The sequence below is a fragment of the Chionomys nivalis genome, chromosome 24, assembly GCF_950005125.1.
Source record: "Chionomys nivalis chromosome 24, mChiNiv1.1, whole genome shotgun sequence".
Classification (NCBI taxonomy): domain Eukaryota; kingdom Metazoa; phylum Chordata; class Mammalia; order Rodentia; family Cricetidae; genus Chionomys; species Chionomys nivalis.
Window position 1 is genome coordinate 38,554,992 of NC_080109.1, and position 27,248 is coordinate 38,582,239.

Below are 27,248 nucleotides of genomic sequence, written 5' to 3' on the forward strand. Positions count from 1 at the left end.
CCGTCCTAGAAGGGTTTTTGGATTCTTGTCTCTGTTGTGCCTTGCTATTGTCAGTACTGCTTTTCCACTGTTTTGATGACAGGAAGCAATCAACTGTTCCAGTGACAGTATCCATGTCCCTTTCATGCTTAAAAGAAATTATGTGTATGGGTATTTTATCCACATGTATGCTTGCACCATACTAGTGCCTGGTGCTTGTTGAAGCCGGGTGTTGGCTTCCACAACTGGAGCTTTAGATGGTTATAAGCCTTGTTTGTGCTGGGAATCGAATCTGGGTCCTGAGCAACTTGTGCTCTTAACCACTAAGCCATCTTTCCAGTCCTGTGCACCACCCCACTCCCCACCGGCCACTTTTTAACAGTAGTGGTGCAAACAGCATTCCCAAACCGGCTTTGGTTCTAGCATCATTCTGGCAGCTAGCATCAGATTTATACCAAGACTTCGGGTGTTATTAAGTCTGCTTAGATATCAGGATATGGGAACTGAACCTGAACTCTGCCTGGTTTTGATAGAAGCAGCAGTGCTTCTATGGTTAATTAACATGCCATGTTATCCACAAGAACAACTGATATCATTTTAACAAAAACATTTTATAAAGACATATTCACATTAGGACACAGGCAGCTTCAAGAATGAAATCGGACTTCTGGGTCTCATCTCACACAGAGTTTGACTTGTAGGTCTCATCTTGGACAGTACTTGACTTCTGGTCTTGAGAGAGGTGCGGGAACTTTGCCTGGAGAATTCTTTCTTTCTTTTTCTGTAAACTTTCCTTTCTTGCTTTAATGCGGGCTTGTTTCTCAATTCTCAGTCTAGAATAAAAATATAACAGCAACTTAGACAAAACCGCTCCCCCCATTTCTCAAAGCGTGCCCATGCCAACTATAGAAAAGCCAGTCATGCCAGCAGTTCTTGGCGTGTATAAATCAAGCTTTAACAGCGTCACTACAAATGCAAGATAGTGGAGGTCAAAGCACCTCAATACTGTGCCCGCAGAGACTGAAGGGAAGCGATGCAGCAGAGCTCTCCAGCCACCTGGCATCTTGACTAGGTCATGAGTATGGATAAACACCAGAGGCTGGGAATGAGCAAGGTGTTAGGGGACAGTAAAGTTCTCACTGATGAAGGTAGGTATTTTGGAGACACAGAGCTAGCGTATAGTTTTGAAACAATGTAATAAAAGCCTTGAAAAATCATGAAGCATAGTAGAGTAAGGGGCTATACTGGAGTAGACACTGAAGAAGGCAGATTCGAAACAGTGCAGGAAGAACTTGAAGGATGGATTGAACCCACAAGACTGGTACTGAAATAAGAGGTGGTTTTAGGGTCCCCACTGCACAGTGCACTCTTAAGTGATGATGCTGGGTATGCATGCCTTTAATCCCAGCAGGCAGATCTCTGTCCTAGAATGCACTGGTATGGCAGATGCCAGGGCTATACAGACCCAATCAAAGGAACAGAGGGAGCTGGTTCGGATAGGAAGGTAAAAAGTTCAAATTGATTCTAAAGTTTATTAAACATCTTAATGTAAGTCTCAAATAGCTGGTGAATAGGGATCAGCAGGTGGAGCCACTTGATCCTGATCCCCTGAACCCAGACTACAGAGAGAGCTGCTCCTGCAAGCTGTCCTCTTTCACACAGATCATACTAGGACAGTATGTATGTGCACAAACATGGGCAAACAAAATTAAGTTCCTTTTCCTTTTTCTCTGGGTTAAGTTTTGGGGTAGAAACATTAGTTTGCGAGGAACTTTGCTGAGAACAGAAAGTATCCCTAGCAGGTTTTATCTGCCAGTGGTCTTATACCCAGTCCTCCTGCCTCAGCCTCTTCAGTGCTGGGGCCCCAGGTGTACCCAGCTACAGGATGCTTCTGTACCGTGGGCACGTCACCTTTCATTTTGACACTGCCATCTTGCATCTCCCTGTCTCCCTTCTAAGTGCGGCTGGGGGTTAAACTGTCTTTTGTCTGCTTTTGGGGATGGATTCCATGTTGTAAGTAGCTTCAGAAGACCCTTGTCTAGTTCCTTAGGTATCAGCTGCTGGTGCTTGGGCAACTACAATCCTGGAACAGAAGCACCACGTTCTCTGTCTCATGTAAGCTCAGTGCAGAATCTGCCATGGGAAATGCAGCAGGGCATAATCTCAGGCTCATCCCTTTCCCATGGGCCCTGGAATAAGAGCTTGCAGTCCACATGGTGCAGTGGATTTCACTCTTATTTCAGACATACGGAAGTCATACAACTTCTAAAGGGATACACACCATTGGCACAGTGACTTCATGGAGGTTAGATATATGGCTTCAATTTTCTCTTTAAACTAGTGGGTTTTTTTTCTTTTTAAAGTAATGAAAATATATTACTTACATAATAGAAATCAAGGTGGAAAGAGCTGAGGGCATAAGCCACCTGGTGTAAGGGGCAGCTCTGTCAACAAGGATGCTGTGCTCACCTGACAAAGCGATCCACATAGGGCATCGCAAAGAACCGTTTCCTGTTGTATCTTTTATTGAGGTACCAAGGTATAGGCCACTGCTTGAATTTGTGCCTGCCAAAAAAGTGGTTACTGCTTTACACAAAATATTTCATACAGTTTTACTTACATTTTTCATTGTTTCCTAATTGGCCTCAAATAAATTAATCCAAATAAAAAATATTAGAAAATGGGTCCAGTAAAACAGCTAAACAAGAAGAAACTTGCGACTTGCGTTTAGTCCCTAGGACACGTGTGAACAGGGGCAGAGACCTCCACACATGCCACATATAAGCACATACAAGGACACACACAAATAGGTAAAGTAATCAATGTTTTTAGTTATTAGAAAATACAATTCAAATTCCTGCTGGAGATTTGTACAACAGACACAGGTACATCCCTTAATCCTTGGAAGAGTTTTTTGTTGTTTTGTTTTTTTTTCTTATTTAGTTTTTGTGAGATAGGGTTTCTCTGTGTAGCCCTGGCTGTCCTGGAACTCAGTCTAGACTAGGCTGGCCTTGAACTTTGAGGTCAGCCTGCCTCTGCTTCCCAAGTGTGGACCCACTGCCCAGCTCCTTGGAAGAGCTTTAAGAGAGGTTTTGGCAATTTCTTTTTCTGTGCTGGATGAGATGGTTCTTGACTGGACGGAATTTCACATCAAGTGAGAAGGTGCTGTGTGTAAGGTTCGGGGACTGTCTAGATACCTCAAGCCTCAACACTTGCTGACTCCCATTTAAGGTACTACATGGCCATGAGTTAGCTTATCCTGGATCCTCTGGGGTGTGTTAGCTTATACTGGCTCCTCAGAGTCAATGATGACAACCAGATCCTTCCCTGGAAAGAGGTATGCTGTTCACTACTTGGCTCAGGACTTATCCCAATGCCCGTTAAATAAGCAAACTGACCCTGCACTCAGAACTTTCAAGTCCCAGGTTCTTAGTGGGTAAGGTAGGCAGAGGAGTATCTGAAATTAGCTCTTTGAGTTTTATAATCCAAAGTTACATGTGTATAGGCAGATTTTTCTGCCAGAAGTATCCAACTTTTATGAAATTCTTGAAAGGACCCACAATTCACAAAGACAAGAACACACAGGGATGAGTTGTGTGGTCTAGAATTTAACAGACACAGAAAACTCAGTGCATAGTTTGTGTTCTAGGGGATGGGAACTTCTCTTCTTTACATACGATCTCTAAAATATCCAAAGGGAGGAATTTTTTTTTTTTTTTTTTTTTTTTTTTTTTGAGACAGGGTTTCTCTGTAGCTTTGTTGCCTGTCCTGGAACTCACTCTGTAACCAGACTGGCCTCAGACTCATAGAGACCCGCCTGCCTCTGCCTCCTGAGTGCTAGGATTAAAAGCCATGGACACCTAGCCACAGGGAGAAGTTTTAAAGGTACAGAGAGGGATACCAATTCAAGCAACGATCTCTACTCTTGGAAGTACAGTGTAATCATGTACCAGATAATTCGTCCGAAGATGTCCCTTCTCCAGGCACCAGGTCTTGCTTTCTCCTGGCCGGTCTGAAGAAGCCGCAGAGCATCCTCCCTCTCCTGGACAACTTTATCTAAGGCATCCATGGAATCAACAACCTGAGGTGACAGCAACACAGCCAACTTCAGCCATCCTCACCAAGACTGCATTCCAGAGCTCAAGATTTACAAAGCAGGCGATTTATGACATTTTATTTAGAAACTGCTCTTTCTAGTACTTTCAAGAAAGCCCTTTTGGCACAGGTGTGTGTGTGTGTGTGTGTGTGTGTGTGTGTATGCTCACGGGTGTCTACAGTATGACTTTCTGTAACATCTGAAGTTTTATCATTTCTTTTCTTAATAACTGGTTGCCATGTACCAGCTGTTTGGAGCAGACAGAGCTCTAATGCCGTTTGAATGCAGTAAGCTAATGAGACGTATAACTGCTACTGCCCTTTGTCAGAGCAAAAGATGCACCTGTCCCTGATGGACCACTGCGGTCCTCACGCTCAGCAGGTACCCTGGCCTGCTTGGTAACTCTAGTTCTCACAGGGAAGAATGTTAGGATTCATTAAGTTGCAAGAAGACACTTTTCTTCTTCTCCCCTCATATATCATATACTGACTGCAATTCCCCTCCCTCTTCTCCCAGTCTTTCTCCCCACTCTCCTCTCCCCTAGACCCACTCTTCCTCAGTTTCCCTCCAGAAAAGGGCAGGTCTTCCAGGGATATCAACCGAACATGGTACATCTCACTCTCAAATAACCGCTCAGAGTCTTAATATTCATTACAAATGCTCGGCTGATAACACAGGCCTGCTAACCACCTAACTCTCAACATTTCTTGTCTATGCTTTGCCAGGCTCATGGCGTGTTACCTCATTCTCTACATGTAGTGCTCTAGTGGCCTGGTGGCCAGCTGGCATCTCTCTGACTCTGCCCTTCTTCCATTCAGCATTGTCAGTCTGATTGTCTTGCCTAACTTTATCCTGCCTTGTTATAGGCCAATCGGCTTCTTTATTAGCCAATGAGAATAATACACATTCACAGTGTATAGAAGGATTATTTCACAGCATCTCCTCCTTTTGGTCTAATTAAAAAGAAAGGTTTTAATCTTAACATAGTAAAACTATATATAATAAAACAGTTATTAAGTAAGAATTACAGTTACAATATCTAGTCTATTTGTATTTAGCAAAATTAGAGAAAATACTATATTATCTATCTTATCTTGATGAGTTTAAAGTTTTATACCTAATTTGCTTTCACAATTAAGAAAAACTATAAGTTTAACTATTTAACTCTATCAAAGACTTCAGAAAGGAGTAATGTTACCCAATGACCTGGACAGTCACCCAAAGTTCCTATGTAACACCGGGGCATCCAACTCTGGTCTACAGACTTTCCTGTGAAGCAGGGAATTCTGAAGGACTGTCCTACCTTTTTGTAATGTGACCGCTGATGGCCTACAATGGAGCCAGGGCAGGCCTGAAGGGCCACCTGAACTCTACTGAGCTTGGCTATCCACAGCTGCTGAGTCTACAGAGTACCACACATTTACAACAACAGTGTGACTCAGCAACATGTTCACACCAATGGTGCGACTCCACTACATATTTACACCAATGGTGTGACTCAACTACACGTTTACACCAATGGTGTGACTCAGCACTACATGTTTACACCAATGGTGTGACTCAGCACTGCATGTTTATACAATGGTGTGACTCCACTACATGTTTACATCAATGGTGTGACTCAGCACTACACATTCACACCAATGGTGTGACTCAGCACTGCATGTTTATACCAACTGTATATCAACAGAGCCGCACTTCAATGTTCAAAGTTTTGACTTTGGAGCATTTTGGATTTCAGGCTAGGGATAATCAACTGATATCTCTAAATTAAAAACAAAAACAAACTAAACCAAAAAAAACCCCAAACTGGAAATACTACTGGCCCAAGTTTATCAAAAAGAACACTTATCAGTACATACCAAGCAGGTATACCTCACTCAAAGCAAGCCTCCTCCAAAGAGACTTTTTAGTTTATAAATTTTACTTGGCCAAGAATACAGCCCAGCTAATCTATCCACCTCACCATGAGAATCAAACAACCCCAACTAAAGGAACAGGCCATACTCTTCAAAAACAATCCTGTCGTGAAATATAAAGACTGAATCCCTGGATTAAGGGGATCACAAAAACAGAAAAGGCATGATCCGGGAATCTCTTGATGTAAATGATATTGTTAGGATGCTCTATATGAGGGAAATAAGACCTATGGATTATACGATCACATCAATGTTCATTTCCTGACTTTAAAAGTGTAAAATGATTATATACGAAATGGTATTTGGAAATGCATAATTATGTAGACAAAGGGGCATGAAATGGACTATTTACTTTCAAACAGTCAAGAAAAACGTTGTGTGGGGAGGTGGAGGGGGGGGACAGAATAACACACCGTGAATAGGAACACATGTAATCAGGGTGAAGGCTGCAAGAAGTCTTGGTACTGTCCATGCAACTCTCTGCACATCTAGTACTACATGAAATCAAGTTTGAAAACTCACAATCAAACTCAATTCTCATGAAGTCATGATATCCGAGAGTTTGTTTCTCCTGTCTGACTCCTGCAGGGACACCATGTCCTGCCCTCTGTGGGCAGTGTGGTGAGAACGCTGACTAACGGCGGTGATGGCGGGAAGGGAGGGAGGGGAGCTGAGGCAAGGCTCTGCACTGCAACAGCGACAAGGCTCAGCTCTGCTCGCACTGACTGCAGACGACAGAAAGATCATGTGCTGACCTTTAAACCAATCTGGGATGGGGGAGGGTAGTAAAACCACAGAAAAGCAAACACAACAAAAAACTGCACACTAAAAAATGGGTCAAGTTATTGGTGAATGGCCAAACTGGAGGTAGAATGTACAATGGGGCAGCTGGACACCAAGCTCAGCGCCATACCACATGGCTGCCATAGTTCAAGAGACTTACCACACGGGCTGGCAATTCTACTCCCAGGTAGCTGCTCAAGACAAACAAAATAAATACCCATCTGCAGGCTGGAAGCTGCCACTAAGAATAAGGAGACAGCAGGGGGACATGACACTGGCTGGGGGTACAGGGAGACAGCAGGGGGGCGACACTTGCTGGGGGGATGGGGAGACAGCAGGGGGCGTGGCACTTGCTGGGGGGTGGGAGAAAGCAGGGGGCGTGGCACTTGCTGGGGGGTGGGAGACGGCAGGGGGTGTGGCACTTGCTTGGGGGGGGGAGGTGGGGGAGTGGGGGTGATAAGCACTCTCAAGAGAAACTGCTGGGATGGCATATAAAGCTCTGTAAATTCACTAAAGAACCACACAGATAGAAGAAGGTTTGAATGTAAGAGCCATATACTCGTTCCTTTTAGCTTTACCCTGTCCAGGAGTCTTAGCTCCCAAAGCCTACCTTTTCTAACCGCTCTGGACTCGGCATTGGCAATCTCTGTCGCTTGGCCTCCTGCTCTAGAGTCAGAAGCATGTTTCTTTCCTTCAGAAGGACATACCTGTACCAAACACAAGCCATGATACTGTTCTATAGTGATTTCTTTACATCAAAATTAAAAGCCCCAAGTCTTTACTTACTGTGTATACAGTGTACTGCCTACATGTATGCCTGCAGGCCAGAAGACAGCACCAGATCTCATGATGGTTGCAACCTTTAGAGGAGCAGGCAGTGCTCTTAACCACTGAGCCATCTCCAGCCCAAAAGCTCCAAGTCTTGAAGTCCTTTGGAAACCTCACACAGGCAGCATCCCAAAGAGCTGCCTGCACCTTGTGAGGCATGCTGGAGGGTTAACGCACCAGTCATTGCCCGCCATTCCACAGGTGAGGAAGAGGACAAACATCTGCTGAGGGGCTAGTTCACACCGAGTGCTGAGCACTTCCAATCTTCACAGCCTTTGGAGTTGGCACTACTAAATCCTCTCTCTAATGAAGACAGCTCAGCACACTCAGGAATTACGATCATAGGTCACAAAGCAAAGTCTAGATTCCAATCTCAGATCCTCTGGATGAATTCTACCTCTAGCCTGCAATGCCATGTCAATGTGACTTACTGGGGAAGGGAGACGACATGTATCACAATAGTTAAGGGGGATATGCGACATCTCCTTGACAGCTAAGGACTGGAAAGAGCTTCCTAGAGACAAGATTTAAGATAGAAGGGGAGCCGGGCGGTGGTGGCGCACGCCTTTAATCCCAGCACTCGGGAGGCAGAGGCAGGCGGATCTTTGTGAGTTCGAGACCAGCCTGGTCTACAGAGCTAGTTCCAGGACAGGCTCCAAAGCCACAGAGAAACCCTGTCTCGAAAAAAAAACCAAAAAAAAAAAAAAAAAAAAATTAAAAAAAAAAAGAAAGAAAAAAAAAAAAAAAGAAAAAAAAAATAAGATAGAAGGGGACAAGCCAGCCAGACTCTAAAGCACTGACCTGGCTGAGCTGGGGAAAGGGGCTTTGTGAACACCCCAGTTTCAGAACTAAAGCAGTAACTGTGGAGGGCAGGGCGAGTGAGACATAGGAACCCAGAACTTTACACTAGGGTCTACAGTCCCGGGGGAGGGAATGACAGAGACACTGGCCTTAGCACAGCAAGTGCTGGGACAGTCCTAGGTTCACCTTTATCGACAGCTCATAACAGTGCTTTAACTAAAACTCATTTTCTATAATTAATAAGCACAGCATGAGCAGTTTTTTGTAAACACTATGTATGTAATTCTTTCAAATTGGGATAAAAAAATTAAATGTCTACCAGAATGCCCAACAGATAACAATCATGAGTGAAGTAGGCTGAGTAACAGCAGAAAGATGAGGAGCTGGGTAGGCATTGCTGCACTGACTGCTGGGTAGGCACTGTTGTGCACCGACTGCTGGGTAGGCACTGCTGTGCACTGACCGCTGGGTAGGTATTACTATGCACTGACTGCTGGGTAGGCACTGCTGTGCACTGACCGCTGGGTAGGTATTACTATGCACTGACCGCTGGGTAGGCACTGCTGTGCACTGACCGCTGGGTAGGCACTACTGTGCACTGACTGCTGGGTAGGTATTACTATGCACTGACCGCTGGGTAGGCACTGCTGTGCACTGACCGCTGGGTAGGTATTACTATGCACTGACCGCTGGGTAGGCACTGCTGTGCACTGACCACTGGGTAGGTATTACTATGCACTGACCGCTGGGTAGGCACTGCTGTGCACTGACCGCTGGGTAGGTATTACTATGCACTGACCGCTGGGTAGGCACTGCTGTGCACTGACCGCTGGGTAGGTATTACTATGCACTGACCGCTGGGTAGGTATTACTATGCACTGACCGCTGGGCAGGTATTACTATGCACTGACCGCTGGGTAGGCACTGCTGTGCACTGACCGCTGGGTAGGTATTACTATGCACTGACCGCTGGGTAGGCACTGCTGTACACTGACCGCTGGGTAGGCACTGCTGTACACTCACACGCATGCACGCACGCACACACACAGTTCATATGCTCACCCACTGCACCAGGAAACAAATCATTTTGTCCAATTGTTTATCACACAGGTGTAGTTTTGACCCCACTGTTAAACTGTAACATTTCAGCATGCACAACACCCACCAAAGTTTATGTAAGTCTTCATTACTTTTGTTCCTTAGCTGCTGGCAGGTCCATGAAGCTCCTATGAGAATGAGAAATGTGTAACATTAAATGATGCTTCTAGCTCTATGCCCCTGGCTGATTATCCACTCTCGAAATCTGTTTCTGTATCTGTAAAATACAGAACGGAATCATATTAACATGACTAGAATTCAATTAAGTAACATGAAAATATCAGCAACATGACAGGCAACAAACAGCATTCAAAGGCTGCTAATATTTGTGTCAAATGCATTCCATTCCTTAAATTATTTTTAATTATTCATTACAAATTATTTTTAATTATTATTAAAAAAGTGTCAACTAAAATAAACCCAAACCTCATATTAGTTAACATTTTCAAAGTACACTTCTTTTAAACATTCCACCAATCTGGTGAGGAAATATTTTTATTCAGTTATGAGAATGACCTTTAAAATCCAAAGTAAATTCTAACAAAAAATCCTAAACTGGATAATCCTAGGATGATGGAGGGCTCAATCAATTACTACAGACCATTCTAAATAGCTCACCAGATTTGACCTTTTCTTCCCCCCAGTTCTTTGGGTCATCAAAAAATTCTTCTAGTCCTTTCCTTGACAACGTAGTATGAAGTAATTTGCACTGCAGAAAAGATGTGACATGGTGTGTGTTCTTCTGCAACAAACTAAGGGGAAACCTGCAAGAGAACACAGTAAGTAATGGTTAGAGTTTATAATGTTCAGATTTTATAAGTAAGAAACATTTATTACAATGTCAAAAATTCTACCCAGTAATTGGGCCCCCAAAGTAGTAAACTTCTAAAATGTGTTAGAACGTACTTTTATTGTACAGATCGCTACCCTACAGTTTCAGGGACAACATATTTACACATTTTTTTAAATTTTATTTACTATTAATGTATGTGTGTGGGAGTACACACACTCATGTGCCAGGACACACATGTAGAGGTCAGTCCTCTTCCGCCTTGTTGAAGCTCTGGTTTCTGCAGCTTGGCTGAGTGTGCCAGGCCAGCAGGCATGAAAGCTCCCGGGTGCTTCCCTTTTCTCTGCCTCCTGTCTGGGCACAGGAATGCTGGGACGGCAGACGCAGACGGGTGCTGCTGCATGCAGCTTCTGCTGCATAGACCTCGGGGTCAAGCTGAGGTCAACATGCTTGAACCGCAAGCACTTTACCTCCTGAGTCATCTCGCTGCCCCCACAATTACATCTCAGAGTAACATTTTTAGGTGCTTCCTCCATTGTAGCAACTGAATCTATGAACAGATCAAAACCATTGCGAAAGTCAACTCTGCAACCTTAGAGAGGCACAAGGCTTTCTCCTTTAATCCAGTAATTCTGTATCTAGAGATTGTCAACATCAGGGAAGGGAACTTACAGACTAAGACAGCCACAAAGGAATTAAATGTGATATCAAAGAGCTGTTAATTACATAAACGTACAACTAGGGAATTGCTAATCGTCATACCACTGCATAAAAATCTTACGTAGTAATTTAGAAAATATGTTTCTAAAAATATTTAATGACCTGGTAAAATGACCTAAAAACAAAATAAATGTGAAATGTTTCTCAAGTGCTATCTTCTGAACCTAGGGTATTTATTTAATTCGACTCTGCTTTTGTGTCCTACCACTGAGCTACATCCCCAACTCTTGACTTGAATCTAATTATGATGAAATAATGGAGACATATTCTAAAAAAAAAAAAAAAAGAAAAACCCTAATCCTACCCAAAATGCCAGTAATCACGACAAAGGAAAACAGAAACATACTGGATTAATGGCAACTAGGTCAAAAAATGATCCTTCATTGGATCCTGAAGAAAAGAATGGAGACAAAGAAACAGAAAGAGAAAGAATGAAGAAGGGAATTATTAGTGCAGGTTTTTCTTGATTGTATGCTAACTAACAGCAGTGTATTCCTGAGGGTGATAACTGGGTCATACTTTGTAAGGAAATGTCCTTGATTCTACGTTTGAAGTTTGACTTCTGTCAAACAGTGCAGGAAAAGGAGTATAAACACAGTGATCTTGAAAACGTGACTAAATGCCAATGACTTGCTTACTCGGTGAAGGGACTCGGTTACTGTTTTACTCTAAGAACTTTGCTGTTGTTCTGGGGAAAATAATGGCAAACAAAGCATGTACACCTGCAAACTTAAAGAAGAAATGGCAATGTGTCATCTGGGAGCGCACAACTGCCTTTACCATTTTCAAATTCTTTGCTCTCTGAGTGGCAGGTATTTATTTTATTAAAAAACACATAACAACCACTTCATTAAACATTTAAGGTTTATGTATATGAATGTCTTCCTTCAGATGTGTGCACCATGGAGTGTGGCTGATGCCTTTGGGTCTCCAGTTAAAGATGAGCCACTGGCTGCTAGGAACCTAACTTGGGTCCTCTGCAAGTATAAGTTCTCTTAACCACTGAACAGCAAATTATTTTATTATCTCTCCAGCTCCAATTTTTTTTTCATTGTTAGGGGGAAAAAAAGACAATGAAAGACGAAACTATTCAAATTTGTCACCCTGATCAAGTTACAACTCTGCAAAATTTTTGAAAAGCTAATTTCCGAAGTTAGCGTTAATAATACCGAGCATAAAAGAGGCACGACAGCTGCGTGTAGAGCCGAACGATCTGAGGTACACCATGTATAAAACTCGGCTCATGTACGCAAATGTCCAAGACGAGCAAGCTGCCTGTTCTCACACTCGCAGAAACCCCTCACTTCTCTCGTCACCGTCACTTAGTACCTTCCGGACAATCTGGTCCGAAGTCGACGGTGCAGATCCGTTCGTCTCACACCCGGTGACGCCTTCCGTCCCAGCTCGACCCCTCGGAAGCGTCTGTCCCGACCCAGCCATCCGCAGCACAGAGCATCCGAACCCCCCAGGCCCGCGGCGCCCGAACGCCAAGGTGGGCGACTCCAAGGTCACGCCCTCGGCCAGAGCTGCGCACTCAGCAACAGGCACCCGAAGGCGGGCGGTCATCCTTCTTTCTTCACTTACCCGGGACGAGCAGGCGCCTGGGGACTTACTAGGGAACCCGCAGCCTTCAGGAACGCCGAGACTCTCCTACAAATACCCACTACCGTGGGCGCAGCCATGTTTCTAAAGCAGGCCCACTGTGCCGGTGCCCACAATGTCACTTCCGTTGTTGCGTGCAGACAAGTGAAGCAAACGCGAACAGGTTTTGCCCTTGCTAAACATGGCCGTCCTCACTGTTTCCACCTCCAACCCCTTATCCACCATAGTGCTTCTATCGGCCCTCTTCGAGCTCCCCACCTACGACGCCGTCACGTCTGCCCGCGAGCGCCCATAAGTGAAGCGAACAGGAACCGGCCGCTGCCCTTATTCAACATGGCCGCCGCTAGCTTTTGCCCTCACAGGTGGATTGTCCCTCCCGGCTCCCATTGCTCACCCCACTTCCTCCCCTGCCCGGAGTAGCCATGGCGGCCATGAGCCTGCTGCAGCGGGCTTCGGTCACCGCGCTGACAGCGCTGTCTGTCCGCCGTGCTGGCGCTAGACTCGGAGTCGGAAGCTTTCTCACACGGAGCTTTCCGAAAACTGTCGGTGGGTGCAGGCCTCGGCGACGCGGGTGAGAGGTGGGAGGGCTGTTTCCAGGTGACCTTGGGGACCTCCGAGCGGGGGCGCAGGGACGAAGTTGGCCTGGGGTTTCTAGACGAGGCTGAGGTTTCTAGACTGGCTGTGTGAGGGGCTGCAGCAGAAATCCGATGGCCTTGTTTTAGCGTGTGTGAAGCACGATGTCACTCACCGTGCCGGCTGCTGCTTACTTGCGGCCAGGCCAGAGAGGCGTGGAGCTGCCGTCCGCGTTTCCCAGGGCAACACTTATTTGTTATCGACGAGGTCTCGGCCAGTGAGACTGGAGGTCCGAACTTCCCACCCTAGTTCCCCAGTGCTGGGACTACAGGCTTGCGCTGCAGGCCGGGCTCACGGCCGAATCTGGATAGGTGGTACCTGCGACTGGTTCTAACCCGCAGGTAGACTGAAGTGAAGGCTGGGATGATGCTCATAGACACGGGTGTAGAAAGGCACCACCAGGTGACAGCTGCCTTAGGCACAATAGTAACTTCCCGTGGAGCTCACAACGTTTTAGAAGTCCACAAAAATATTTTTGTTTGTTTTTTAAAAGACTATAGTGTTAACGACTGTGTAAATGCTAAGTTGAGCCCAGATTGTGTCTGTTGTATGTTAATGCATCGGTAACTTTACTCTCTGGCAGTACTTCTCAACCTGTGGGTTACGACCTTTTTCACAGGGGTCTCCTGAGACATTGGAAAACACAGATATTTACATTACGATTAATAACAATAACAAAATTACAACTATTTTATATGGTTGGGGGTCACCACAACATGAGGAACTACCTTAAAAGGTCGCAGCGATTGGAAGGAGCCTAAGAGGACTAAAGAGCTCAGGGCTCAGGACAGTCATAGTGAGGGCCTAGGAACCTGACCTGGGTCCTTCTGCTTCCTAGAAGAGTAAGCATGGTTTTATTTAGTATTCGATCTGTTTTCTCTCTCTCCAAAGACTCTGAAAAGTAAATGCAATGTTATTCCCTCATTTTACAAAAGAGGAAACAAATTTAACTAATAGTAAAAATAATTTGCTGTTCTACTATGTTAGCAATAATGATGGCCAATATTTATCGTCTGTTAAGTGTTAGGCACCATTTTAAGTGTTAATTCATTTTATCCTCTTGGTCAGAGATATACTGTTTATTTGCCTTGTGCAGTACAGAGAAATGAAAATTTTACCCTAAAACCAAAGACATTCTCTCCAGTCTCTAAACATCTTGTGCCGTTTTACCCTTTCTCTCCCAAGTTAAGTGGCACCATTATGGAAGGAGGCAGTATGCATAGGAACCTTCTGGATTATGCTGGACAGGATCAGTGCTTTCAAAATTGCCAGCAGAAATTTAAGCTTAATGCAAACTCCATGTGCTAACACTACTTGATAAAATCTTTTTGCAAACCATTTTTTTCTTATTACAAATATCCTTAGATATCCAAGTGGAGAACCTTCAAAATCTCCCCCAAAGAGGGCTTGATGGAGTCTAGCTAAACTGAAGACTCCCAGGTTCCTCCTTCTGTACTATTCCCTACCCTTGTGGTCGATGATCTTTCTGATGAGAACAGGGAATGCCTAGTAGCTGCTCGTTCTGACCGTGGTTGTCTCACTGTATCGCTGCTTTCGTAGGCGTCCTGTGCCTTTGTCTCGTGAAAGTCTTCATCTCTTTCACCGTTTCCTTGAGAATAACAGAAAGGTTGTTAAGCCCCTCCTCCATCTTTTCTCTGGCACTAGACTGCCTTGATTGAAATCCTTGTTGCAGAATTTAGAACTCCGTGACCTTGAGTGCACACCTCTTGGTCCTGCTCTTCGTTCCTCATCTGGAAGATGATCATCGTAGACACTTTACAGAGCAGCTGTGAAAGGCGGAGTAGGAGACATTTCTGGCACCATGCGCCTGTACCCATGCATTAGTCTTTTCAAAACAAATTAGAAAGTATAGCATGACATTTGTCCTTTTATTTTATTTTATTTTATTTTATGTTCTTATTTCTTGGGTACTGCTGATGAAATACAAGCTTTTGCATATGCAAGTCAGCTGAGTTCTTTCCCCTGGGCTGCATCCGTAAGCCCTCTTTTTCCTTTCTCTTTGTAAGTGTTTGAGACAGAGCCTCACTAAGTTGCCCAGGCTGGTCTTGAATGCACTCTGCATTGCAGGCTGTCTGAATGAAGAAAAGTCAGACTTTTCTTTTCCCACTTGCCAGTTCCCAAATAACCGACACGGTGACTTATTAATTATAAAGGCTTGGCTGATAGCTTATGCTTGTTACTAACTAGCTCTTATAACTCAAATTAACTCTTTTATTTATCTATTTGCGGCCACATGGCTCATGGCTTGTTACCTCATTTGTACACATTCTGCTCCCTCTGCGTCTAGCTGCTGACTCTCAGACTCCACCCTTCTTCTTCCTAGATCCCTCCTAGTCTGACCCTCCCACCCAGTCTCTTCCTGCCCAGCTGTAGGCCAGTCAGCTCTTTATTAACCAGTGACAGTAATACATATTTACAGTGTACAAAGATTACTGCATACCATTGAACCTGTGATGCTCCTGCCCCAATCTTCCAAGTAGCTGGATTGAGCATCTGAGAGGTGTAATTCCAGTCTAAGGTCTTCCTGCCATTGAAGTTGTGTCCTTGAAGGGAATACTGGGGCATCAGCCCCTCCTTTTCCTTTCTCTGCTTCCTGGCCACTAGAAGATGAGAAGTTTGTGCTGCTATATACTCCCATCATGCTTTGCAACAGGCTCAACCAGCAAGACTTCCAGCTTACGAATGGGAAACTCTGAGGCCCTCTCCATTCTAAAGCTAATGCATCACGGATATTTTTCAAGTAGAGGAAAGCTGACCAACAGATATATGGACAAAGTACTGTGAACTAAGACAAGGGGTAGTAAAATGAAGATAATCATTTTAACAGGCAGAGTTGGCAGAAGTAGTGGGTGGGTTTTCTGGTGTCTGGATGTGGGACTTTTGGGAGACCTAGATGTTGAGAGAGTGGGACCGAAGGTGGTGAGGACCTAACTGGGGTGGAGGAGGACCTGGACACAAAGCTGAAGTGCCTATATGTGTGGAGGTCAGAGGGCAACTTGTGGGGATCAGTTCTTCCACTGTGTGGGATCGGATGACCAAACTCAGGTTATCAAGCTTGACTGCAGTGCCCTTCCCTTCTGAGCCACCTCACTAGCCCTTCTTAGAATTATCAATTTGTCATTAAGTGCTGAAAGACTGACAGGTATAAGGACGAGGACTTAGATTTTTAGACCAGATAATTAAAATGGTACTTTTATCTGAGAATCCAGAGAAAGACAATGAATGATCAGTTTTTGATTGTTTGAAATACAAGCAGAAAGTTGCTACATTGTCTTACTTAATCTTGACATCACTTATAGTCAGCAAACTCTAAATAGCTTTCCTGAGTGATTCACATATTTAAAACCATTTATTGGAGGGGACTGGAGAGATGGCTCTGTGGTTAATAGTGCTGATCTGCTAGAAGACTTGGGTTCAGTTCCCAGTACACACATTGCATATCTTACAATAGCCTTTAATTCTAGCTTCTGAGGGACCCTGTCTGGTGTTCTGTGTTGTGCAAGCCATTCAAAGAAGGATATTCACCCCAGAATGTAACTTCAGGCTCTCTGGCAGCAGGGAGGAACAGTTTCTGTGAACTGAACCTCAAACCTCCGTTCAGAATCATACTTATTGATTGTACACAAAGGTTGTGTTTGGGGTACAACAAGTTCCTCATACCAAAGCCCCTTAGATCTATTCTTTATGTTCTCTGAAGGAAATCCTCACACCCCTCAACCTTATTGTGTACTGTGTGTGGTACCCAGTAATTCAAGACATCCAAGTGTGCCTGGACAGTCTTGTGACCAGTGTCATGCAATGGATGGAAAACTTCCTCAGACAAACAACCCCATAAATCATAGGAAACAATCACTGTTCTCTACCATTATTTCTTCAAGGTCTAGGTACCTTAAACAGTCTACTGTCACCCTAAATACAATGAGAAACAGTTGTTACATCCTAAGGTTGACCCTAGGTACAATGAATGACTCCACTAGATTCCCACTACAGGACGCCATGTTTCTTACCTCCATAGGCAGCTGCATATACCCACCCACACCTAAAAAAAAACAATTTAAAAAATCATTTATTGAAGACTTAGTCCTGTAAGCTGTACTCGTTCTACTGTTTTCAGATGGCCCTCCCACTTCAGCAGAGACCTCAGGTGGTGGGAAGTTGACTACTCTCAAGCAGATTTCAGGACGGCTGGTGGGAGTAGCAGTCATCAGGTGTATTTAACCAAGTGTGATTGTTAAACAGTTGGGTAATCGTATTAAGAAAGAGAAAGCAGTTCACTTTGCTAACCTCATTAATATTCCTCTAATGCAGCCAGTCCAAGCTTTCTTCCGTTGTTCTTTTTTGGGGGCATGAAACATTGATACAGGTCTCACTCACCGGGTACCCCGGTTGGCTCGAACTTAGAACTCTCCTCCAGTCTCTGCCTCCTGAGTGCCCGTTGTTTGTTTTGTGTTTGCTATACAGCTATAATGATCGTTCACTGAAGCTGCATATAATTTAATCCTTTCTCTGTTCTCTGGTTGAAAGAGAAAGGTGGGTACTGGGAAAGTAGCCCAGAGGTCTCCACTAGATAGGCAGGCAGCAGGAAGGGTGAGACACGGGGCCTGGCTTGGGCTCTGAAGCTCCAGGGCCCGTTCCCAGTGACATTTCCTCCAAGGCCACTCCCTAAGCATTCAGATACGAATCTATGGGGGCCATTCTTGTTCAAGCCACCACACTGTCTGTACCCACTTAGGTCATTCACAGGAGTCTAGATCCTGGGGCTTTAGAGATCCTTTGCATGGATCGCATTTTTTTTTTAGGCTAACTATAGCCCTCTGTGTTCACTTACTTGTCAGCATTCACAGATCTAGCCAATTATGGTTTGAAATATTTAGAAAAATAAATTGCTCCTGTAACCCCTTTTCTTGTTATTATTCGCCTGACAATACAATGTAGCAATGGTTTACATGTCATTCACTGTACTCAGTATTATAAACCTAGAAATTAGAGGATATAGGAGAATGTGTGTGGGTTCTTGTGCCGATGCCATTTTATTTAAGGTTCTTAATCATCTGGAGATTTTCGTATCCATGGTATCCAGAACTAGTTCCTCATGGATGCTGACACCAAAGGACAGTTGTGCACATCCCTGGGCACATGGCATGTCAAAGGGAGCATGTCATCTGATGGAACAGCATCAGCTTCCTGCAGGATATGTTCTGTGGTCCTAAAAGGCGGGGGTGGGGGTGAGAGTGGGGGGGGCAGTTCTTGCCATTGAACACGAATAGAGGGTACCGTTCTTTCTTACATCTTACATCTTCTTAGTATCGCCATCTAGGAATTTCAGGTGGGTTCATTTTTGGGTTTCCTTTGCTGTGATGGGTGCAGTTGCTTCAGTGGGAATCTGAGCAGAAGCTTAGCCATCCCCTCTGAATAACAGTGGTCCTTCTGGGCTTGATGGCGTCTTGTCAGTCTCCATGGGACAAGAGCAGGGAAGGGATTCAGGAGCCACACTCCACCTCCACTTATCTCCAACAAGGCTGAAATCATTCCAGATCTTTGATTTGAGGAGGAGGATATTCTTTTTTTTTTTTTTTTTTTTTATGGTTTTTTTCGAGACAGGGTTTCTCTATAGTTTTGGTGCCCATCCCGGAACTAGCTCTTGTAGACCAGGCTGGCCTCGAACTCCCAGAGATCCACCTGCCTCTGCCTCCCGAGTGCTGGGATTAAAGGCGTGCGCCACCACCGCCCGTCTAGGAGGATATTCTTAAGTCAGAGATGACTTACAAATGGATTTTGTCATGATATGATGGATGGGGTATAGCTTGGTGGTAGAAATACCTGACTGGCATATGCAAGACCTGAGTTTAGTCTAACATGCACACACAACACACACACACACACACACGATAGAGTGTGTAGTCTAGTCTGTAATAATCAAGTTTCTGCTGGAGATTGGAGTAGACACTGCCAGTCCTGTCCGTCTGTGTTGCAGCAGCTTCCTGCCCTCCACGTTCTTGTGCTAGGAGGTGTTGTTCACCTTTGTCTTTTAGGCAGCTTTAGCATGTTCATTTATTGTCGGGAAGGCAGAGGTTAGCAATACGTTAGGAGCGTCTGCCTTTCCTGCCGGCTTCTAAGGTGCACTGAGACGATTGCTCGATGCTGCTACAGGAATTGAGCTGAGTACCAGCATGTGTGAAGACTGGGCTTCACCTGGTTACTGCTAGAAACAGAAGAAGATAGCAGCAGCAGCAGGGGCTGTCTTTGGGAGCAGCCAGTCAGCCTTTGCAGTGTGCCCTGCCCCCTCTGATGTGCACTCAAAGCACATTTACTCAGTGCCCAGGGTCTCCTCTGCCCACCCCCTGCACGAGCCCTGTTAAACAGTCTCACATTTCCAGCTCCTGTGCGGCACAGTGGGGACCATGGCAAGAGACTGTTTGTCATCAAGCCTACTTCATACTATGACAGTCGCTTCTTGAGGTTGCTGGTAAGTTGAAAATGTTCTTAACTACAGAATTTTGGGGGGGTTCCATTTCGGAGGCTTCTTTCATTTTAAAATCACTATTTTCCTTCGGGATGCTGAGATTGTGTAGTAAAGTCTTGATTTGCTGATACATTTTTAAAAGTTAATTAGAACCTTTTCAAAGCAAGGATTCATGTTGACTGCAGACCAAGTGCCAGCCATTCCTGCTGCTGGGGATGGGGTCTGAAGTCCCAAGTGTGTTTCCTCTTCAAGTATAAAAATAAATCTGCAAAAGACCCGCTGGAAGATTTCTAGTGAAGCACCTCTATTTTAGGATGTGATTTTTTATTTGAGTACTGATTTTTAAGGGAATATTCTTAATATAGCAGTAGCGCAAATAATCTCGCTTACTTAGAATGCTACTTGTGTGTATCTCATCGTCTTAAAGAAGTAACAACCAGAGGCTTAAAATGGAGGCTTGTTTGGACTCTCAGTGCCCCTGAAATGCTCACCCACAGACTCCAGCTGCCTGAGACTCCCCCTCCCCACTGCTCTCACTGTTTCTTCTTAGTCCTCTTTTTAAAAATTGACATAGGACCTTGTGTTATCCCAGACTGGCCTCAAACTTGCTATGTAGCCAAGACTGACTCAACTCCTGTTCCTCCTGCCTCTACCTCTTAGTGCTGGGTCCAGGTGTGTGCTGTCATGGGCATGAGTGTCTTCTTACCATGACCACTCCAGTGACATTCAGTGGCTGAATTGCTGCTGTTTCCGTACTTCGTCCCAATACAGAGAGAGTGTTTTTGGTTTTTTGTTTATTTGTTTGTTTGTTTTGGTTTTGGTTTTGTTTTGTTTTTTTTTTTTTTTTTTTTTTTGATTTTCGAGACTGGGTTTTTCTGTAGTTTTGGTACCTGTCCTGGAACTAGCTCTTGTAGACCAGGCTGGCCTCGAACTCACAGAGATCCGCCTGCCTCTGCCTCCCGAGTGCTGGGATTAAAGGCGTGCGCCACCACTGCCCAGCTCAGACATAGTGTTCTTTATTGCATTGCTTTAACCAAGATGTCAAAAGTCATTTCACATATATTGTATTGTACTAAATAGTTGTGTTTAAGAACTAAATCAGAGCTGGGCGGTGGTGGCGCACGCCTTTAATCCCAGCACTCGGGAGGCAGAGGCAGGCGGATCTCTGTGAGTTCGAGACCAGCCTGGTCTACAAGAGCTAGTTCCAGGACAGGCTCCAAAACCACAGAGAAACCCTGTCTCGAAAAACCAAAAAAAAAAAAAAAAAAAAAAAAGAACTAAATCAGAGAGAGGAAAGTAACAGAAATCAGTGATTCTGATTCCCAAATTGACATGTTTCTTTAGTAAGGATATTAAAGAAATTGAATGAGGATAATTTCAGTGTGAGAAGAAGGAAAGATCATGGGAAACTGTTTTCTTTTTCCTCATAGAAATTCTACCTTATGTTGACCGGGGTTCCAGTTCTGATTGGCATAACGCTGGTGAACGTATTTATTGGTAAGTACATCATCTGGGCTCACTCCACGAAATGATAACATTTGTAAACATATACACAAGTTTTTTTAAAAGGAAATTATGAACATTTCCATTAGTTACATTTATCACAGACAGTGTAAGGAAGGAAGGTTCATTTTGTCATGGTTTCAGAGAGACACTGGTCTGCCATGAGGTGGATGCTGGAGTGGGAAGGCACCAGGAAGCAAGGGAAGCTTGCTGGGACCAGGGCAGTCTTGACTTTAAAGATTGCTCTTAGTCACTAGTTCCCCTCTCCAGCTCTGGGAACTTTAAAATAGCACATGAGCCTGTGGGGACATTTCTCTTGTAAGGAGGCCACTTGTTTGTTTCCCAGCCACCTGGCAGCTCAGAACTGAAATAACCACACAGAAACCATATTATTTGTAATACTGTTTGGCCAATAGCTTAAGCTTATTTCTGGCTAACTCTTATATTTTAATTTAACCCATCTCTATTGATCTGTGTATCGCCACGTGGCTGTGGCTTATCAGGTAAAGTTCTGGCATCTGTCTCTGGTGGGGCTACGTGGCTTCTCCTGACACTGCCTTCCTTCTCCCAACATTCAGTTTAGTTTTCCCCACCTACCTCTGTTCTGCCCTGCTCTGCTATAGGCTCAAAGCAGTTTTTTATTAACCAGTGGTATTCACAGCATACAGAGGGGAATCCCTCATCACATTTCTACAGAGGAGGTGGCTTTTGAAGCCTCATCTTCCTTCTCCCTTGTCCTAGCCACTGTTTTATTGCTGTGAAGCAATACCATGACCACGGCCACACTTAGAAAAGAAACATTGAATTGACTTGCTTACAGTTTTGGAGGTTTAACCCATTATCATGGTGGGGACATGGGGGCATACATGCTGCTGGAGCAGTAGTTGAGAGAGCTACATCCTGATCCATAAGCAGAAAGAGAAGCTGCGTCTGGTGTGGACTTTTTAAACTTTAAAACCCAGCCTCCATGATACACTTCCTCTAACAAGGCCACACCTCCTTATCCTCCTAATCCTTTCAACAGTTCTGCTCCCTGGTGGTGAAGCATTCAAATAGGTGGTGTGGTGGAGGGCATTCTTATTCAAACCACTACATTTCCTTCTCCAGAGTCAGCCTCGACAAGCTGGATCAGGGAAATAGAGTAACAGTGGTGAAGAAAGTGAAAGAGACAGACAGACAGACAGACAGACAGACAGACAGACAGAGACAGGCACTGACTCATTGAGTCTCTAACATCGAATACACACCAAAGGTCTTCTGAGTAGTGTCTTAAAATGCTGAATTGTAGGAAGAGGCTGCTCTTTTGTTTTCGAGTTGTCCAGACCTGAAATAATCGCACAGAAACTGTATTAATTACAATACTGTCTGGACAATTGTTTAAGTGTATTTCTAGCTAGCTCTTATATCTTAAATTAACCCATTTCTATTAATCTGTGTATCGCCATGTGGTTGTGGCCTGCTGGTAAGGTTCCATCTGGCGTCTGTCTCCTGCAGCAGCTACATGGCATCTCTCTGACTCTGCCTTCTTTTCTCTTCTATCTCTTCTTGGAATTCCCGCCTTGCCCTATTCTGTGCTGCTATAGGCCCCAAAGGAGCTTCTTTGTTAACCAATGGTATTCACAGCATACAGAGGGGAACCCCACATCACTGAATTATTTTGAATCTTAGAATATTCTCTCTGGTAGATTTACAGAGGAGCAAAAAGTAAAAACAAACAGTGTGTCCTTTATTATGTCTCGTTATATAAGAACAAAATGGAAGGCTCTGCTGAGACGTTGGAGGTCCCGTCTTACACTTAGAAGATGGATAAAAGCTCCTCCCAAGGGGACTGATCTTCCCCATGAATTAGCACATTAGAGGAAGCAGCCCGTGGAACCATGAGAAGCTGGCTGCTGACTGCGTGAAGAGCTGGTGTGGAACTGGTGGCCGTCAGTGCTAACCTGGGGTCATCATCATTTTCTCTCACTAGGTGAAGCTGAACTTGCAGAAATCCCAGAAGGCTACATCCCAGAACACTGGGAGTATTACAAGGTTTGCATAGCTCTTTAGAATTCTTATTGGATAGCTTATTAATGTTGTGGTAAATGTCTTAATTAGGCAGTTATGATATAGGTTTTCAGTTTTTTTACATCAAGTAGATGGTGCATTTTAAACGTAAGAATTCTTTTTTAGATTTATTTTATATGATTGGGTGTTTTGCCTAAATATATGAATGTGCTCCACATGTGTGCTTGTTACCCGAGGGGTAACCCGGAGTTACTGATGGCTGTGAGCCACTATGTGTGCTTGGTACCTGAGGAGTACCCGGAGTTACTGATGGTTGTAAGCCACTATGTGTGCTTGTTACCCGAGGGGTAACCCGGAGTTACTGATGGCTGTGAGCCACTATGTGTGCTTTGTACCTGAGGGGTACCCGGAGTTACTGATGGCTGTGAGCCACTATGTGTGCTTGGTACCCGAGGGGTAACCTGGAGTTACTGATGGCTGTGAGCCACTGTGTGTGCTTGGTACCCGAGGAGTACCCGGAGTTACTGATGGCTGTGAGCCACTATGTGTTCTTGGTACCCAAGGGGTACCTGGAGTTACTGATGGCTGTGAGCCACTGTGTGCATGCTGGGAATTGAACTCAGATCCTCTGCAAGAGCAGCAAGTGATCTAAACTGTTGAGCCACTTTCCTAGCCCACAATATTTTTTAATTTTTTTGTAAGTAAAGATTCTTGGTACCTTTTCATTAAAAAATTATGTTAAGCCTTATAGGCTAAATTAAATCTGCTTATTTATGCAGTCTGGTGGAAAGATCTTTGCATTGGATCAGTAGCCTCTGGTCTGCCCCCTGCCCTGCTCTGCCCTTAAGCTGCAGTCCCAAGTACAGTGTGAAGGAAGCACATGGCTCAGAACTGAAGCAGACTGATCAAATGCTGTCACCTTGGTGCTTATCTCAGACGTGGGGCAAAAGAGTGTGAACCTAGTGGTGGACATGATTTAACACGTGTGAAAGTTGTTGACATAAACAGCAGTCAACCAGAAAAGCAGACTTCCTTCAGAAGGTAATTGATTCTAAACAAATTTTCCCTTAGCACCCAATATCAAGATGGATTGCCCGAACTTTCTATGATTGTCCTGAGAAGAATTATGAAAAAACCATGGCTATCCTCCAGATTGAGTCTGAAAAGGCTGAATTGAGGTAGGAGAAAGGGCTGGGAAGGATTACTAGATCATGAAGCTGGGGAGAAGGCGTGCCTTGTGGGAAGGAGTCCTGCGTTGGCCACTGGGGAGATGCTGGCTCATATTGAAAGGAATGTTCTCTCTCTCTCTCTCTCTCTCTCTCTCTCTCTCTCTCTCTCTCTGTCTCTGTCTCTGTCTCTCTCTGTCTCTCTGTCTCTCTGTCTCTCTGTCTCTCTCTCTCTGATAGTTATGGGTATATGTCTGTCTCTGTGTGTGTTTATCACGTGTGTGCAGACCCTGGGAGGCCACAAGAGGGCATCAGATCTTCTGGAGCTAGAGTTACAGGCCTTTGTGAGCCAGCAGATGTGAGGCAGCAGCTGTCTCTCCAGCCCTGGAAAGGACTCTTGAATAAGCTACTCTGTGCACACAGCACCCACTCCACATGTCATAGAAGTCATAGAAACTGCCCTGTAATACGGCGATTAGAAACTACCATATACAACCCTTTTGGGCCTGTCTCTAGAGGAAATGCTCATCTAATATTAGGTTACATCAGTGCAGTTGGCTCGCACCTCCAGGATCTGTTTCTGCCTCCTCAGCATTGGAATATGAGCCCAGATGATTTTACATAGGTTTTGAGATCGAAATCACATCCTTGCAAGGCCAGCTCTTTACTGACTGAGCCATTTCCTCAGCCTTGGGGGTTTTGTTATTTTGTTTTTTGGCTGTATCTTATTTTGTTTTGTTACTTAATTTTTTTTTATTTTTATAAGTACTTTCTACATGAGTACTATATTTGCATCATTTCTGGTCCCTTCAAACTCTCCCCCTCCCCTCCTCAAATTTTTGAACTCTCTCTTTAATTACGATAGTTACCCATTTGTTTAATTATATTTAGAAGAGTAGGGAAAAGAAGGATTGAATATAGTTGTTTGTAAAAAGTTAAGTAAGTAAGCTCTTCAGGTCACAGGCACAGAGTCTGTAATCTCATGGTTAGAAAGGTAGGTAATGCCTAGGAAGTGATTTTGCAGTTGCCCATTTCTGGTCATAAAAAGATTAATTTGTGTATTTTGGAGGGTCAAGGGTTGATAGTGAAGGGGTGGCCTCGGATGTATTGTAGGGAAGGCTTCTTGTGTAGTCCAGGTCACCCAGTTCAAGAAGGCTGAGTTTGACGCTGAGTTGAGGATGTTTTTCTTGGCTCTGATTTTCCCCTTCTGATTTAACAACTGAATGTCACATGTAGGCCACTCAGATGCTGGTGAGAGAGACTCCAGTTCCTTTGGAGAAGTTGCCTTTCCTAACAGTGATAGCAGAGACAGCAGGCCTTCCATGAGGGGGGCATATCACCCACAGCACAGGACTCTCACATTGGTAGGCATTCTGGGAAGACAGACAAGCATTGTCACATGGGGCCTGTGGGGAGCCCTGATTGGTGTAAGTGAGGCTTTTGCTGTAGACGTGACATGGGCAAAGTCAGGAGTGCCTGACTTGGTAGAGGTGTAGTGGATGTCTGCCAGACTCTCACGTGTACAATGAGTGATTAAATCTGTAGCTGGGATTGTTGGACCATTTTCTTTTTTATTAATTTTCTAGTGTATAAAATAATGGCTTCCCTGATGGCATCTTCATAAACACATTTCATTGTATGTTAATCATCTTCGTCTCCCATTTACCTTCTCTTATCTGCTCTCTTTCCTGTTGATCTCTTCCTGTCCTCCTTCCTCCCTCCTTCCTCCCTCCCACGGGCCCCATGCTGCCCCCAATAGTTTTCCATCTGCCTTGATATCCTGTGTATATCTGCATAATCTGTATACATCAGTGTGTATGAAGTCTGGATTCCACCTAGGAATCCAAACACAGTATGCTCATCTGGCTTTGCCATTTAACACGATGATCTCCAGCTTCCTGGGTTTTTCTGCATATGGCACGATTGCATTTTTCTTTGTGACTGAATAGAACTCCATTGTGCACATGCGCCACATTCATCTGTCGATGGGCCGCTAGGCTGCTTCCATATCTCGGCTGTTGTGGACAGGAGCATGGATGGTCAGCTGTGTGTAACTGTGTGCTGTGGCGGTTCTGTTTTGTTTTGTGAGCCTTGTGCTGACTGCAGTAGTGGCTGCACCTGCCTGTGTCCATGCTCACGCTCACTCTTCCTATTCCCTTTGTTTCAGGTTAAAGGAGCAGGAAGTTCGAAGACTGATGCGGTCCAGGGGTGACGGGCCCTGGTTTCAGTACCCAACCCTTGAGAAGGAATTCATTGATCATTCTCCAAAAGCAACTCCTGACAACTGATCCATTTGTCTAAGAACAGCATGTTCTTTCTAGTAGAAAGAAATGAATAAATATTCTGTATTTTTGCTCTGGTGCACACCGCCTTCCTTGGATGTTTCTTCATGTGGTTCAGGTGTTGTATTCCATGTGGGCTTTTCAGCTTCATCTGTTGAGATTTATGGGATGGTAATAAGAACTGGAGATCCGGGGCACTGTTGTCTGGCAAGTGGAGTGCAGCTGTCCTGGGAATGTTCAGGACCTGCAGTTGTCTGTGTACTGCACTGCAGATGGTGGTTATTCAGGACTACATGGATTTTAACTTTCGTGAGAAATACTGGACCAACCGCATAAAAATGTTAGAGTCACAATAAACAGACTTTAGCAGACTAGTCTTACAGTGTGTGATGTGACATCTTGCTTTGTTTTGGAGGTGTAGACCACTCTTTTTAGAACCACAGACGCAGATGCACACGACCACAGTCACTAGACTTTCTTAGTGCTCTGTTCTGTAAATGCTGCACACGCGAAGCCCTGGGTGTGGTCTCCAGAACTCATGAGGTGTGAGTGAGCAC

At 44.6% G+C, this 27,248-nt stretch overlaps 2 protein-coding genes across 3 annotated transcripts; one reads left to right on the forward strand and one right to left on the reverse strand.

The window, feature by feature from the left end:
- Positions 1-4: 4 nt before the first annotated feature.
- Mrpl47 (mitochondrial ribosomal protein L47) lies at positions 5-12,809 on the reverse strand. Of its 2 annotated transcripts, XM_057756964.1 has the most exons (7): positions 12,599-12,809; positions 10,123-10,268; positions 9,572-9,632; positions 7,388-7,484; positions 3,930-4,060; positions 2,449-2,544; positions 5-812 (listed from the first exon to the last, which is right to left on the reverse strand). In XM_057756964.1, the coding sequence occupies exons 1-7, from the start codon at positions 12,694-12,696 to the stop codon at positions 659-661; spliced, it is 783 nt and encodes a 260-aa protein (XP_057612947.1). In that variant the 5' UTR covers positions 12,697-12,809; the 3' UTR covers positions 5-658. The 2 variants fall into 2 exon arrangements, with proteins under 2 accessions (XP_057612947.1, XP_057612948.1); XM_057756965.1 differs by lacking the exon at positions 12,599-12,809 and having other exon boundaries at positions 9,572-9,721; positions 10,123-10,255.
- Positions 12,810-12,950: 141 nt separating this feature from the next.
- On the forward strand, positions 12,951-27,068 carry Ndufb5 (NADH:ubiquinone oxidoreductase subunit B5). Its single transcript, XM_057757310.1, has 6 exons — positions 12,951-13,162; positions 19,648-19,736; positions 21,164-21,230; positions 23,206-23,267; positions 24,315-24,421; positions 26,577-27,068. Exons 1-6 carry the CDS (start codon positions 13,039-13,041, stop codon positions 26,695-26,697), a joined length of 570 nt encoding a protein of 189 aa, XP_057613293.1. The 5' UTR covers positions 12,951-13,038; the 3' UTR covers positions 26,698-27,068.
- Positions 27,069-27,248: the final 180 nt, after the last annotated feature.